The sequence below is a fragment of the Solanum lycopersicum genome, chromosome 9, assembly GCF_036512215.1.
Source record: "Solanum lycopersicum chromosome 9, SLM_r2.1".
NCBI classification, from domain to species: domain Eukaryota; kingdom Viridiplantae; phylum Streptophyta; class Magnoliopsida; order Solanales; family Solanaceae; genus Solanum; species Solanum lycopersicum.
This window is the reverse complement of record NC_090808.1, coordinates 65,566,613-65,583,062: the sequence shown is the minus strand read 5'-3', so window position 1 is coordinate 65,583,062 and position 16,450 is coordinate 65,566,613. Positions and strand designations below refer to the sequence as shown.

At 35.7% G+C, this 16,450-nt stretch overlaps 2 protein-coding genes across 6 annotated transcripts; one reads left to right on the top strand and one right to left on the bottom strand.

Moving 5' to 3' along the window:
* The first annotated feature begins 284 nt into the window (after window positions 1–284).
* LOC101251032 (pentatricopeptide repeat-containing protein At3g22670, mitochondrial) lies at window positions 285–3,406 on the top strand. The gene is made up of 2 exons (XM_004247536.5): window positions 285–405; window positions 1,516–3,406. The coding sequence occupies exon 2, from the start codon at window positions 1,526–1,528 to the stop codon at window positions 3,248–3,250; it is 1,725 nt and encodes a 574-aa protein (XP_004247584.1). The 5' UTR covers window positions 285–405; window positions 1,516–1,525; the 3' UTR covers window positions 3,251–3,406.
* On the bottom strand, window positions 3,391–16,244 carry LOC101250735 (ATP-dependent RNA helicase SUV3, mitochondrial). Of its 5 annotated transcripts, none has more exons than XM_069288815.1 (17): window positions 15,806–16,171; window positions 14,554–14,614; window positions 14,314–14,437; window positions 14,021–14,149; window positions 13,729–13,919; window positions 10,944–11,084; window positions 9,420–9,542; window positions 8,793–8,870; window positions 8,151–8,319; window positions 6,370–6,482; window positions 6,123–6,203; window positions 5,712–5,777; window positions 5,532–5,596; window positions 5,329–5,374; window positions 5,131–5,247; window positions 3,928–4,019; window positions 3,391–3,846 (listed from the first exon to the last, which is right to left on the bottom strand). In XM_069288815.1, exons 5-17 carry the CDS (start codon window positions 13,777–13,779, stop codon window positions 3,732–3,734), a joined length of 1,257 nt encoding a protein of 418 aa, XP_069144916.1. In that variant the 5' UTR covers window positions 13,780–13,919; window positions 14,021–14,149; window positions 14,314–14,437; window positions 14,554–14,614; window positions 15,806–16,171; the 3' UTR covers window positions 3,391–3,731. The 5 variants fall into 5 exon arrangements, with proteins under 5 accessions (XP_069144916.1, XP_069144914.1, XP_004247583.2 ...); XM_069288813.1 differs by having other exon boundaries at window positions 14,028–14,149; window positions 15,806–15,931; XM_004247535.5 differs by lacking the exon at window positions 14,554–14,614 and having other exon boundaries at window positions 14,028–14,149; window positions 15,806–16,244.
* Window positions 16,245–16,450: the final 206 nt, after the last annotated feature.

Here is a 16,450-nt window from a genome sequence, read left to right as displayed (position 1 = left end):
TGTATTTAATTGTCTACAATTTCTAATTACAATTACCTCAATAATAAAATATCAAAAAAATGTGCAGAGATTATCAACAAACCATTAAAGAAAACTTAAGCTAATACTCTTTGTCTCTGTATCATCATTTTAGATTTACGCTCCTTAAGAAACTAAGTAAATTTTGAAATAATAACATAAATTAATTTATTTGGTTAATCAATCGACAAATGAATATGAATTAATCATTTAATTTTATTATGTTAGTCAAATTACAACTTTCGAGGGATAAAATAGGAAGATTAGTAACAAGGACAACATATAAATAGAACGGAGTCGGAGTACTAACAATAAATACATGATTTTTTAAAAATATATACTTCTTATTGTTTCTTCGAAGTGTTAATACGGTGCTTCTCTTTTTAGGTATGTACCTTCTTCATCTTTTGTGTGTTCAGTGCTTATGGTTCTTCGTTGAATCTTTGCCTTTTAATCGAATTTATTTGATTTTTCTGCGTTTATATGTATATATTGAGCAAACTGAATTTGGGGTTCTTTGGAGGATTTGTAATTTTGATGGTTTTAGGGTTGAGCCGCCCTTGGAAATGAGTGTTGAGTGTTGGGCTGTGAAAGTTTTAGACATATCCACAGAGATGAGTTGTTGCTAGGTGACTAAGCTAAGATAAGATGGATATAGGGTCATACAAGATTAGAAATGAACACAGCAACATACAATGAGGATAGAATGAGAAAATGTAAGGCTTGGGCAATGTATTGCATAGACTCTAGATGCATTAGCATATAGGCAAAGAACAATAATGAGTGTTTAAAGGAGAGGAGGTTGATACTTATCATTTCACAAAAGAAGAGGGGACGTGGTAGAATCAAAATCACATGAGAAGAAGTTGTATTTGAAAGACTTACAATAGGGCACATTGGAGTGTGGAAGAAAACAATTTATAAAAGTGATACCTATTAGTTGTTGGGAGTCTTGGGACAAAATTCTAGTCGTGTTAGTCCGTTTACTTTAAGTCTTATGTTTGTAGAGTCTTTAATCCTATATGAGATTATATGCTAATAGAAATATAAAAAATTTTAAAACCTAAGTATTATTATGTTTTTTTTTTGTATAATATGGTCTATGATGACACACGCAATGAGGACTCATATAGTAATCCCATCTTATTTGGAATTGAGGTCTATTGGTTGTTGTAAGATACTAAAATCTGTATTTTTGTTAACAAAGACAAGATGTCTTTGTTTAAGGGTATTTTTAGCATTTCAGAGTTCTAAAGGTATTGCTATTTCATATTCCATATGACCTAAATAATAGATGATTTTCATTAAAGCTATACAATGTATTGTTTATGTGGGACGAAAATGGTAACCAAATGCTATATTGGTGATATCAAGCATAGTATTAAATAGGTAGAGTTTTATGCATTGTTATCTTTTCTATGCTAGAAACCGATCAGCTCGTCATTGTCTATCTTAAAGATGCTTCAGTGCTGGTTCTTTCTGACTTTGTCATTCCAGGTTAGTTGAAATGATATCCAGCTTGAAGCGTTTACCGCATTTCTGGTGTTTGGGAGCTCAAAGGCGTCTGTATGTCTGGAGGAGTTCTGTTCACTATGTTTCTGATGATTTGTTGTGCAGTAGATTTTGTTCTATGACTGAGACAATTGACATTAATCAGCAGCGAAAGGTGACCGAGTCACCAGAACTTCCAGATTGGGTTAGAATTGTTAAGCAGGAGGAAGCAGCAGTCAAACTGGAAGATGATGACTTCTTACTTCCCTCATTCTCAGAATGGGTAAAAAATGAGAAGCTTCGTGCAAGAGAAGTTGATGTGAGAAGTTTGGCAAGTGATTTGACGGAAAACGATGTTGATAAGATTAGCAAAGTACTGAGGTTTAATTTCAAATCACCTGATGCCGTTGTGGATGCATTGAATAAAAGCAGCTTTGTTGTTTCAGAGTGTTTAGTTGAGCAAATTTTGAAAAGGTTCAGTTTCGAGTGGATACCTTCTTACGGGTTTTTTAAATGGGCCAAAATGCAAAAGGGTGTCACACTTTCCTCTGACTTGTATAATCTAATGGTTGACAACTTGGGAAAATCGAAGAAGTTTGGTCTTATGATGGAATTGTTTGATGAAATGAGTCACTTACAAGGATATGTTTCATTGAATACAATGAGTAAAATCATGAGAAGGTTTGCCAAGTCTGGTAAATATGAGGATGCCATAGGGGCATTTGAAAGAATGGAAGAATTCGGTTTACAGAAGGATACAAGTGCGATGAATCTGTTAATCGATGCATTGGTGAAGGGAGGAAGTGTCGAGCATGCTCATAAAGTGTACCTTGATTTGAAGAATCATATAGTTCCATCAGTTCAAACATATAATATCTTAGTGCATGGTTGGTGCAGAGGAGCTAGAAAAATTGATAAAGCAAATGAAACAGTTAAAGATATGGAAGAACATGGTTTAAGCCCTGATGTGTGTACTTATACTTGCTTCATTGAAGCCTATTGTCGTGAAAAAAACTTCCCTAAAGTTGATGCTATTTTCAAAGAGATGCAAATGAAGGGGCACTCACCAAGTGTGGTGACATATACTATAACTATGAAAGCTTTAGGGCAGGCAAAGGAATTGAACAAAGCCTTGGATGTATATGAGAAGATGAAACAAAATGGTTGTGTTCCTGATAATTCTTTTTATAGCAGCTTGATCCATATAATAGGAACAAGTGGGAGACTGAAGGATTGTTACGATATATTTGAAGATATGCCAAATCGAGGAGTCTCACCTGATACGTTCACATATAACACAATGATTACAATTGCTGCACACAACTCTAAAGAAGAGGATGCTTTAAAATTTCTCCAGAAAATGGAGGAGAGTCGATGTAAGCCTGATATTTCTACTTACATGCCATTATTTAAAATGTGCTGCAGAATGAGGAGACTGAAGGTTCTATCCTTCTTATTGAACCACATGTTCAAAAATGACGTGAGCATGGATCTTGGAACATATGCTCTTCTGGTTCGCGGCCTTTGTAGGAACAGGAATCCTGAGCGTGCTTGTGCTGTTTTTGAACTAGCAGTGCTACGAGGGTTCCTCCCTACAGACACCATGTATGATAATCTCGTCAAAGAACTCGAGAAAAGGGGTTTAAAGGAAGAAAAGAAATATGTAGAAGAACTGATGTCGCAAGCTAAGCAGCAAGCATCAGACATTTCATCTGAGAGACCTATAAATATTGAAGAATAGATCTTTTCTTGTTTGTAAGGGAAATGTTGTACAAGATTTGGTTGACAAAATCTTGATGTTTGTTTTCTTTATTTTTCTGTTCATGATACTGAAGTTCTAACTCAAAGGTTCTTTACTTAAAAGAAGATTGAACAAAAAAATTGTCACAAAATGAAAGAGGTACCTTATTGTATTTAAAGGAAAATAAATACAAAAGTATACTGTGTATAATCTGTTGAGAACATATATTTGAGCATAATGTACAGAGAACAACACATTCAATTTCTTCAACCTAGGAAATAAAACTACAAAGGCATATTCCCTTGAAACCAGCCAAACTTCTTGACTAGAACCAGTGTTGAACATGGGGTGTATTTCGTGATTCAGAAGCTTCCATCTCGAGCCATCTTGTTACAGACATATTTGAGTAGTTTAAAACTTCTGTCTAGTTTCATGGCTTTCATCTCGTGTTACAGAGACATTGAATAGCAACACCGAAGAATTAAAACTTGTGTCTTGTGTCTTGGGAGATCAGTGAAATCGATCTACTCTTTTGAGTTAATCTCTTTGTCCTTGGCCTTTGCCATCCTTGTCCTTCTAGGAACTCCTCTATTAACCTGAAAAATGAACGATTAAAGAGCATTAGATATCACAAATGACACAATTAAAACAGACAAAAGGCTACTAATTATACTCACATGCTGCAAATAGCCTTCTGTGAGGAAGCCAGCTCGCGATCTGGAAAGCTCTCTTCCAAGCGATAACTCAACCAAACATACAGATCCAAAACCTTCCAATTATGACAAACAGTGAATTTCATTTTTTAAAAAAACAAAAAAACAAATAGCTAACAATGGTATATTCTATTTGAAATGTTATCCAGGAAACACCCAAACAGAAAACATCAGTTATCATCACATTTAGCAACCATCCTTGTATGCATTGTCGCCACCAAGTAATATTAGTTACACCAGTCTGAATGCACACATCAGAAAAACAAATGTGAGATCTGTAACAGGAGGCAATGATTTTTAAATTCACAGGCAGACTGTCATACTCCCAACTTCGGTTTCAACTTCCATTTTTTACGACTTTTCAACTCATTGGATAGATAAGAGCAAGAAATGGAACATATGAACAAAAAATCTGGTCAAATTCCATCCAACAGAAGATATAGAAGATTGTCTATATGAAGTTCTCAATGAGTTATGGAAGAAAATGAAATTTTGACATATACCCAATAGAGTTAACTACATACTCTCAGAATAATTAATAATCATAGAGTGGATATCCCCCCACCCACCCCAAATTATAAGAATGAGGGCCTCATGCTCATGAAAATTCATGGCCTACAATATCTATGCACAAAAAACTAGAAGACTTTCATAAAATGGAAGAAGATGCTGAGATGAAGTTCCAAGAGTTCTGACTCTACCCTTGCACGAAACGAGACTCTTCTACAGTTGAGCACAATAAATATGAGTCAATCCATCAATTTAACCTCAATTCCTAGTCCCTAGACTACTAAGGATCGGATACATGAATCCTCCATATCCATTAGACTTTATCAAGGCCCATTTCATCAATAGTTCCAAGCAGTTTGTCTTTTGAAGCAAATTCAGTTTTGACAAGGATCACCATAAGTGCAATTATTGTGATCACTAAGGTAAGCAACAAAAATGCTTGCATAAACATAAAACATCATATGTTACAGAGGATATGAATTCAGAAATCATCTGAACACTTGTAAGCAATCACTCTTAGGGTTCAGAAATTAAGAGAGCCAGCTATGGTTTTTATTAAAAGGACTGCTCCCTTGACTATAGGTACTTCACCTTCCCCTGGTGAACTGCTTAACGGGTGTGGACAAAGTGCGATATAGCAAAATACGACATGCTAACCTTGTGAATTGATTCAAGCTCCTTAAGTGCAGTATGAGATGTTGGCACCTTAAGTGTCCCAGGAGTAAATATTTCTCGCAGTCGTACCAGGCCATTGTTAGAATAATTTGTCGCAAACTGATGCATCAAAGCAGTGATCATTAAAGTAGTCATTCAAAACAGCCATCCTTGAAATGCTTAAGGTAAAAATCATCTTACTTGAGTGAGGCCTTGAGATGAAATGTCATCATCCATTTCAACCGGACTGCATATGACAAATAGAAATGAGTCAATGCTAGAAGCCCCTCCCCCACCCCAAAATTATGGATTTGCACACACTTTTTGCTATTGCCAAGCTACAAAACACTACAATAAATGTCACAACTTTCACTTATCTTCGCTGTAAGAACCAAAGATGTTACCTTATACAGAAAAGATATTTATCATGCAAACTGAGGGGTAGTGTATCAATAATAGCAGCAACTTTCTATCCCGCAGGTACAGTACAATCAACCCAAATAAAAAGAAAAAGATTAGTAATCCACAATGGAACAGTTTTGCTACAAGGAGGAAAGAAAACAAACTGAACAAGAATATCATACCAACAATTCATCACAATTAGCAATGAAATAATGTTCTGATAACTTGGCATTGTCCATAAAATGCTCCTATAAGGAAAAAAGTAGAGAAGTTATGAGCACTCTACGTGCTATCTCGCAGAAAGCAAAGAAGAACAAACCACTGTGTAACAGTTTCAGTGGCAAAATCCACTATGTAGAGAAATTATGAGTACTCTACGTGCAATCTCGCAGAAAGCAAAAGAACAAACCACTGTGTAACAGTTTCAATGGCAAAATCTATTGTATTACATTTATTAACATTTTATTTTTTCCTTCCCAAATTTCTAATAACATATAACAAAGACAGAAACACACATGATAGAGGTCCTTTGCAAGTTATAAGTAGATGATTATTGTAGAACTAGACTATGAGAATCTGAGCCAGTAACTCACCAGTATCTCATGTATTCCATGCTTTGGATGTAGACGAGAATACATGTATAAAAGGTCAAAGTTTGGAAAGACACCAGCTCGCTGCATTGTAAATTTATTGCTCTTGATTAGAACATCCCACTAAAACTGAAAGCACTCTAAGGAATTGATCTTGTAGGGGAGACTGCCTCTACAATAAAACGACAACAAATGCAACGATGTTATTCCAGAATTTAGTATGGCGCTAATTCAGCCGTAAGTCAATAACCTCAAGTACAGGAGATGGATGATCCAGTGAGGAATGAAGTAATGGCAGATCATCTGCATTTAAGCAAGTTACTTCACCGACAGGAAAATTGGATTTGTACCTGCCTGCTCGTCCTACAAGACAGTTTAATCGCCAAAATAATCATTTCACAGAATATACATACTTTCTATGCATAAGTGCATAAGTTTGGGATAACGTTCACGTAGCTCCTGAAAATACATCAAAGTGTCCAAATTGAGATTTGAAGCTCACTGGGTTCAGAAAAAGGGCATTTAGTAAAGCTGCTAAAACAGCTACTCAAAAAGTTCAGAATCAAAAAAACCAAGGAACAACTTTTTGGGAACTCTTTCTGAACAGGTATTTCATCAGTAATCCAATGTCGGAATGGAGTGAATCTGAAAAACAAAATTAAGAAAATTTCCATTTGGATGGTATTTTTTCTCACGACACAATGTTGATCTGTTCCAAAACTGAAGTGTATAGAAAGGAGGGGTTAGCTATTGTTAACCCAGTACAAGAAAGTAAGGGTAGCTGATGGCTTCAGATCCCATGAGAATACTTCTCTGAAGCCTCAGGCATCAGTCACAGCTCACACTCACTCAGTATTTCTTCCCCTTCTTCATTCTTAAGCTTTTCAACTGAATAGCTTTTGAGGAAAGATTTTTACTCAATACTTAAGTGAGTAGTTACTGTTCCTTTTTCAGAATGCTTTGTCCTTGCCAATTTTAGTATTTTGCCTTGGTTTCTTCACTCCTGTAATTCTCTTGGGCCGAGGATCTAACGGAAACAGCCTCTCTACCTCCCAAGGTAGGAGTCAGGTATGCGTACTCACTAACCCTCCCCACACCTCACTAGTGGATTGCACTGGATATGTTGTAATTTTGATCAAAGAATATGAAAAACAATTCTGGAGTTCTTGTAATAGACTTCCACAGAACACTCTACCAGATGTCATAAACCTATACATAATCTTAGGTAAGGAGGAGGGTAAAGAGGAGAAAGAAGAGGTCTTCATATAACAAAATAACTGTACAGGAAAAGAAACACAGATGAATAAAATTATGAATGTCCAGGGCCAGGGCTCTATATTATGCTTCAATATAAAGCATTTTACTACATCCAAATGATTCAGAATCTTCAGATGGAAATGAGCCTCCCCATCCCGACACCCATCCTCTTTGTTTTTCATTTATGTAATTGTTCTTTATTTTATTCAGTAAATGGCCACCCATATAAAATATCTCCTGTAGTATACACATTACAAGGAAGGAGGATAAGATGTGTCTTATTACAACATTAAGTGTTGATTTAAAAATGTACCTCCCATAATTTATACTCCCTCCGTCCCATTTTATATAAGTTAGTTTGACTCGGCACGGAATTTAAGAAAAAAATGAAGACCTTTAAAACTAGTGGTCTAAAATAAGTGATAGATATTTGTGGCTATAAATTATTTCATTAAGGGTAAAATGGATAATTTAAAATTACATTGTTACTTAATATAGAAATTTGTCATTCTTTTTGGGACTAACTAAAAAGGAGATAAGTCATATAAACTGTGACAGGAGGAGTATTAAAGGAAGGAGGTTAATTGCGTCTAATCACAAATATTGCTTTCATTTTTTATGAAGAAAGAGCATATTGAATACTACTAAACCATTTTCAACCACCTACAGACTATAGTATTAAAAGGAAAGCTATGATGGTGAATTCCTGAAAAGATAAGTACTCAATCAGATCTGACCCTCTGTACCAAGTTTCTCCACAGTAAAATAACATACCTGCTATCTGCTTTATCTCTGGTACAGTTAGGTCCCGTATTTCAACACCATCAAATTTCTGTAATGTTGAAAATATAATTCTAGAAATGTTAAGGTTGAGACCCATCCCAATAGCATCACTCGCGACAAGAACATCAGAGTTGCTGCTTGCATCATTGAACATTGTTGCCTGCAATCTTAAAGAAAGTACTTACTAGCTAATTTGCCAGCATGATAATAGACATTAAAAGTGGATTGTAATTTAGGTGAGTCATCACATGGAATGCCATAAAAGCTGTAATATAAACTAGGACTGATCATAGCACACTGAAAGACAAAAATAAAACATAAAAAAGAGGATGATAGCTCATATTTAAGAAGAATAAGTCAGGGCAGTGACAGGAAGGCCATATGGCCATCATAAATACTTGATGATTAAAAAGAGACTCTAGTAGAATGATAATTTTTATAAAATGAGTTATCCTCAGCCTGAAAAAAAAGATGGGTTACAACTAACCAAGAAACTTATACAATGAGTTATCCTCAACCTGAAAAAAAATGGATTTCAACTAACCAAGAAACTAACACAGGAAGCATCACCAGGAGACTGGATAAGGGCCAATCTTAACTCTAGATAGACAAAAGGAAGGATCAGAAGTAAACCTGTCTAGTTCGAGTCTCTGGCGGCAATGAACCATAAACAACAGAACAACGATGCATTCCTCCAGCTTCAATTTGCTTCTGTCAATATTAAGAACAATGGTATGAATCAGGATAAGCAGAACTTTAAAATCTAAAATTTCATTTATCCTTTGAGCATATCAGGACAAGAAGTTCAATAGCTATTACAAAATCTTGGGATTATGCAAAGCAGAACTAGATTTAACTCATCAAAACTTCATCAATTGAGTACCAAATGATTTCAATTTGCTATCAGGATACATTTTACATGCCAATTTACTGTTCCCTACCCAGTTGTGCTGTGATTATGACTTGCCAAGCCAATTACTCCAGTAATCAAACTTCACTTGCTCTTAACTTCTCCTATCAGTTTAAACCTGCTATCTAACAAGTTACAATAAAGCAGCATCAGCGTATTACTCATCAATCACTTTACTAATTTAATATCTCACCTGATCACAGCTACTTCTATAAGTATAACTCATATAAGCATGTTATATAACAAGTTACCCCCCAACAGGATTTTTCCTATAGTATGACACTCTTTCTTCTTTTCTATTCTACTGTGACAGGGGTGGCCATGACATAATGTGTAAGGTTGTTCCTCACCTTCATCTTGTATATTTCCGTACGCGAGAAGGTGACAACGCAATCACCAGTCCGTATTTTGGAGAATGATCCCAAAGGAACCTTTAAAGGGACAAGAGGTGAGAGCCTCTCATAGTACTGAACCTGGCAGCATAGGGAAGCAAGGAAAATCGCATTATTTGTAGCGGCATTAAAAAAAAATAACCTAAAGTTACTAGCACAAATAAACTAGGAAGCAATGCAAAATTAGCTGGGAGTATCAAACTGATATTAAAAGAATCCATCCCCTAAAAATAGAAGATATGCACTCTCCAATCACAAGGGTGACAGTAGAAACATAATCCAATATTGTTTCTTGCATAAAAATGGCAACGGTCACAAAACAATCAAAAGCTCTTATCAGTAGGATGTGGTCTCAGCAGTAAGATTCAAATCATGACTTACAGGACCTTTTTCTGTCTAAAGCCAACTGAAGGAAGCAAGGTTAGCGGCATATCACACTAAAAGACCCTGACCCATTCAATCTGGTCGGGTAAAAAGCAGAAGAAGTACAAGACAGAAGTAAAAGAGAAAGGGTAAGGAGATATGTTAAAAGGTAAAAGCAGGAGGTAGTAAATCAGCAATTCCCTCGCCCCCTTCCTTGCTCACCTCTGAACGTTCATAGATAAAAGAATAGGTTATCCGACATCTATAAATCCTAGGCATAACTACTGTACAACTACTTCAAGTTAGATTTGATCTTTTTAAATCAACTAAACTTCAAGTATCCCACACATGCAGGATGACCTGATGAAACTTTTTCTTCTCTTCGGCACTGAACTAAGTTACGCCTCATGCAAACAAGCCCATTAAACTTAAGGCCCTAGACGTACACATCAAGTTCAATGAGTACAATATAAGACTTGTCAAATAAAAGAGGAAATTTTCCTTCAGCTTCGACTATGTTGAAAAGATATTTTTTATGGGAAGTATGTCGTCAAGATAATTCTTTTTTAATGAAGTAATTGGTTCCATTTCTGGCATCAAGGAGATATAAAATACCTTGTGTTGTCCTAGATATTCATTTACCCTAGTGGCCTATAGACGAGTATCAGGACTCAAGAAATTGACTATGCAAGAACTTAGCCCCAGCTTTCCTTATCGCTGAACAGATTTTGAAGAAGGTATCTTCAATTAATTCTAAAAAGAGCTACAAGCATGTCAGATATTTCTAGACAAAATATTGAAATGGTCAGATTGCAGTTTGTAAAATTTTCGGAATTATTCTGCCCGCCTTGGAGGTACTAACTTTTGGCAAGCAATCTTCTAGAGGGAAGGTCATGTATTTACAACTAAGTACAGGCCAATAAAGGAGATGTCAAATCATAAAACTAAACACAACATTCAAAGAGTTCACAATTGTAATATCTTCGTTACAACAGAAAGATTTGAAAACCCGAGTTTAGAACTCAGAACAAAATTAACATGTTTGCAAACTCGAGTTTTTGAAAGTTTTCAAATGCACACCACCTTTTGTTTAAACACCAGCGAAGAAAAGGTCAGTACCTTGATGCTGTCTCCTGTCACTTTGAGGATTTCCTGAACAAGAGGTACAGCTGCTGCATCTCCACACAGATGCAACTCATTAGCAGCTAGTCCCAATAACGCACGTGTAAATGAAAAACCCCTTGTCCTACACCCTATCATCTGAACAAAGTTGATGGCATACACAATCAATAATTCTAGGATACAAGAAACAGTAACAAGCAAAACTGGATAACTGGTAATCCTTTAATAGGCATTAGCAAAAAGAACACATTTAGATTAGAATAAGTGATGAGGGTTAAAGAAAAGTCTGAAACCAAAATCCCTCTCTCTCTCTCTTAAAATTTTGAGACTGAAGACCAATATAAAATCAATTTTTTCTTTTCCATTGCAGCCAAATTTGAACTTTCTGAAGAACCTAGAAAGGCTTCATAGCATGATGGAAATATAGGAAGGAGGAGAAACAAAGGGGAGTCTCTTCCTGATTTCACTTCATGATCTTCTCATAAATATTCATCATCAATTTGTGGAATATATGTACCCTCAAGACCTCTTTTAGTACCATTGTTCCTATCCTGGACCTGGGCTCTCTTCAAAGCCCTAGAGACGTAGGAAGAAATTTACTCAGCCAGCATAATAACTCCAACAGATAGAAAAATCTATCAAGAACACCCCCCCCCCCCACATGAGCAAATATCCCGTCACTTTTACTTGTCCACTATACTAAAAATCCCACCTTACCATATCAACAAAAGGACATATTTTTTCATGTTTTACCCCTTCGAGATTAATTACTTATTCCCCGGATCATTTCCTAAGGCTTTAGACTACAACAACAGCATAACTAGTGGAATCCCACAAGTGGGTATGGGGAAGGTAGATTGTACGCAGACCCTTACCCCCACCCCCCACTCCCACCCAACTTTGCGGGGTAGACGGGTTATTTCCAATAGACCCTAAACTCAAAGGAGATTCTTTTGAAGCAGGATTGCAAGAAAAATATGACAACAAAATAGCAATATACAAAGCAAACGAAGCAACCTATAGTAATGCACATTGAAGATTAAGAGACTAAGCAACCACTAAGTGTTTCTATTCATAAGGAGAAGAGGAGAGGAGGAGGCTAGCCCCCTACCTCTCCGACAAGAAGTGCCACAACACTCAGCTATCTTCTAACCCTTCTACCCTGATCCGCAACCTCCAAACCTTCGTATCTAGGGCGATGTCCTAAGTGAGTTGTTGTTGTGTCATAGCATGTCTAATCATCTCCCCAGTTCTTTTTCAGTCGGCCTCTACCTCTCCTAACTCCTACTACAACCAATCTCTCACACCTCCTTAATGGCACATCCACGCACCTCCTCTTCACATGCTCATAATATCTCAGTCGCCCTTTCCTCAGCTTATCAAACCATGGAGGCTATTCTCATCTTGCCCTGTATAACTTCATTCCTAATCATATCTTTCCTAGTATGCATACACATCCATCTGAGAATACTCATCTCCGCTACCTTCATCTTCTAAATGTGGCTTTCTTGACTGGCCAACACTCTTTCCTATACAATAATGCCAGTCCAACTACTAGTCCGTTGAAGTTGCCTTGAAACCTTAGTGACACATTCTTATCGTACAATACCCAAAGTCAAGCCTCAATTTCATCTACCCTACTCCAATACAATATATGAAATCATCGTCAATCTATCCATCTCTTTGGATACCCGAGATACTTGAAAGTTCCTCTCTTGGATATGACTTGCACAACAATCTTCACTTCCACCCTCGCTTCATCCGTTACGATACTGAATTTGCACGCTACGTACTCTGTGGGATAAATATATAGGTATTATGGTAAAATATACACTTCATTTATTATTTCTTAAAGGGAGAGCAAAGTCTATTATGGACAAGTAAAAGTGAACAGGGGGAGTTTATTGATATAACCTTGTCATTATATGTGAAGTAACAAGAAGACACCGTTATCTAAAAGGGTTAGGAGGTAAGCCTGCTTCACAAAGCTCTACTTCTTGGAAATTTCTGGCCTCGTGAAAACCACTCAAGGTGCATTCATGTAGTGACTCCAAAGCCCAACTAGCCACTGTGGTAACAGAAATTTTATTTCCTCAGTAATTGGAGCAGAACATACCAGCTACTTAGGCTAACCGAGAAACTTAAGTTAAGAGGAGTTTAAAGGTTGACATCTCCAAAGACATCCCATCAAAGTGTATGATGAATTAACGACCATAGGTTCTCTGCCAATGGTTCATCTTTTTTACCAAAATAGAAACACACAAAAGAACCCCCCACCTACCAAAAAAGGGGAGTCCAACTGAAACAGTCAAGAAAGTCAATTAGCTTCGCTTCAAAATGATTTATACAGAGATAATTACCTAAAGTTACCCAGTTGGGGTGCTACAAAAAAGAAAGTTCCTTCAGAAAATTAACAACTCTAACTTACAACCTCTACCAAGAAACATTCTATAAAGTAACTCTTTATGTGTCTACCAGATCCAGAAGTGCTAAGTCAGTGTAGATTAATTAGAAGTGGCAACTGTGAATCCCTAAAAAGCTACACTGTGGTCATACAGGTCAGCAAGGAAATAGCTCCACTAGACCAAAGGAGCTAGATTAAATACTGTAGATTCCTAGAAAAAAGCAGATTTGTTTCTCAAACTGAATGGACACCTATCAGTCTATGAGATGACTTGGATTTGGGACATGAAAATATAGGGGAGATGGTTCTCTTACTCATACTTTGTGAGTAAATACAAAAAAAAACACGAAAATGATACACTATAAGTTAGAGGCACACCTGAATTTCATCAATAATTGCACATTCGTAGTCAGATGTAACATCAGCCATCTCTACTGTAATAGACTTGTGTCTTGCACCCTCAACTTCCTCCCTTTCTTGTCCAGTAATAAGATCACAGGGAACATTTGACTTGTTTAACCTTTTTGCGACCTCCCATGCTAACAGCCTCAGAGGACCACAATAAACACCTGAATTATAGATACTTACTGATTAATTATGTGCTTAAGGCAATTCAATTAATTGAAAGCAGAGAAGTAAACTCAGAAGATTTTATGGTATTGACATTTACAGTTTACCAGAAGAACTTGACTCGAGCTGTTTTAGGGCATAATATGTTTTGCCGCTGTTTGTAGGGCCCACATGTAAAAAAACATTGCGGCTTTTCTTTCGAGCATGTGGATACCATGTATGCGGACGACTGAAATTTGAAATGGATTATAATGGAAAAATCATTGTGCACATTTTTTCTTCTTTGATCAAGTAATATAAATATATAGGTTCCTACATAAAATCAAGGAACCAACAAAAATAGTAGATGATCTTCTTTCATGCAGTAAATAAGAGACAAGATACAATTCTTACGTAAGGTCTGTAAAATCAACTTTTCTAGCAGCAGTAGAACTGCTGAATTTCCTTAAGCAATTACAAATACCAAAAGAAGCTTCTATTGCCATATTCCCTGGGAGCAAATAAAACTCCCCACCACCTGTCCAACAAGAAAGTGCTTGAATCGTTAATAATCGGTTGGCTGTAATCCTGCTACATTTTTGCAACTACAACTTCATAGTATTAGAATTGACCAAACAGCAAAGGACATATTACACTCCGCAAGTAGAATCAGTAGAGCACTGAAACATAAACTTGGAATTATGTCAATCTACGCCTGCACACATAGTTACTGTATAAAAAGAGCAAGAACTATTGAAACAGCACATATAAACTGAGCAGAAATCATTCTCACTGTTTTCTCAAAAAAAAGTTGAATTTTGGCAAGAATCATCATACTAGTTCTCCACAAGACAGCATGAACATGTTAATAACATAACGACAGAAGTAGATCTAGGAACTAAGCAGGTCTTGCGGTCTCAATCAACATCGATAATAGTCTAATAGACAATACCCCTCCTGGCTCCTACCATGTTACGGTGAAATTTACATTCCTTGAGATGTGACATCGACATTGCACGTAGTTAATTCACGAGTGAGGTCTGAATAAACTACCAGTAGATAATATCACCTCGTGCATCTAACTATAAAGGATAAATATGTATAACCATCACCAGAGAAGAACTCTTATATTTTTCTTTAGAAGACTTGATGGAGAAACTCATGAATCAAAAAGTGCAAATATGATATAAATAACAGAAGATCTGCACAGAAGGAAACCAGCCCTTCCTAGACAGCAGAGCCATTCACATTATGTACAATATAAAGACAGTGGCATAGACTATGTGAATCATTTCTGCTTTATTTTGGCCTGATTCGCTTGTTCGTACAATATAAAAGACAGCATCTCTGAGCTTAATTACCAATGAAAATGCCGTCAACTATATGAATCTTCTATGCTTTATTTTGGCCTGATTCTCTAGTGAACAATATAAACAACTCAATCTCAATAATACATGGTATACAAAATTCTCATCCTACAAGTATCTACACATCAAATTTCTAGACTACATCAAAATTGGTGCAAAAACCACAGTTTTCTATCCAACATTCCTTCAAAATAGTAAATGAACTTGACAATCCAAAATCTCCTACATTTAGCAATCAATTGAAACCTTACATAACCATTAAATATCTGCCTACAGATTAACAGTTTCTCCATCTATTTTGACAACTCAAATATGATACAAAATCAAAGTACAAAACAATATACTAGCATTCTCTAAAATGCTGAAACAAAAAAAAAACAGCAAAATTCCAATTATTCCATACAATAAAGAAAACAACTTCAACTGAACTTTTTTAAAAATAAAAAAAACATTTTTTTCTTCAATATATTATTTTCCGAGAAAACAATGACAACTACACAATATGAAGAAAAGGGTATAAAGTAAAATTGAAAATTTACCATTTAATAGAGTCTTATACGAAATGCTCGCCGGCGATAGTCTCCGGCGAAAGAGCAAAGACGCCATTTTTTTTCTTCTTTTTTTTTTCTTTTTTTTTTTAGTTTTTAAAAAATATCCCTTAATCTATTTCTTGTGAATATTGGTAGAAATGGGAATTTTTCAGTTTTAATATTTCAGAAATTTTGAGAAGAAGAAATCATCGGAGGAGAAAGGTGCTGAGAGAATTGTTGCGTCTACTCCGACCGCCGACTTCGGTTCTCAACTGAAGAAAACTAAAAATTGAATTAAATCAAATTATTTTAATTACTTATTATTTTGATAATTTTCGAAATAGGCTAAAAAGTAAGAAATTAGGAAAATGTTTAATTGTTTTTTAATTTATTTTCAGGAAGAACAAATAGTTTATTCATTGCTAATTTGCTTCTAACAAACACTTTTGTCATTTTCCTTGTTGTTAAAGAGATCAATTTTAAATTATATTGTATTTATTTTTTATCTTATTAATATAGAAGAAATTCACCCTCTTTGTTAAAGTTATTTTAGGAACCCAAAACCGAAATTATTTGATAGTTTTCTTATGGTAGGTTATTAATTTTTAAGTTACTTTCAAATATAGCAAATACAAAAATATATGTGTATTTATT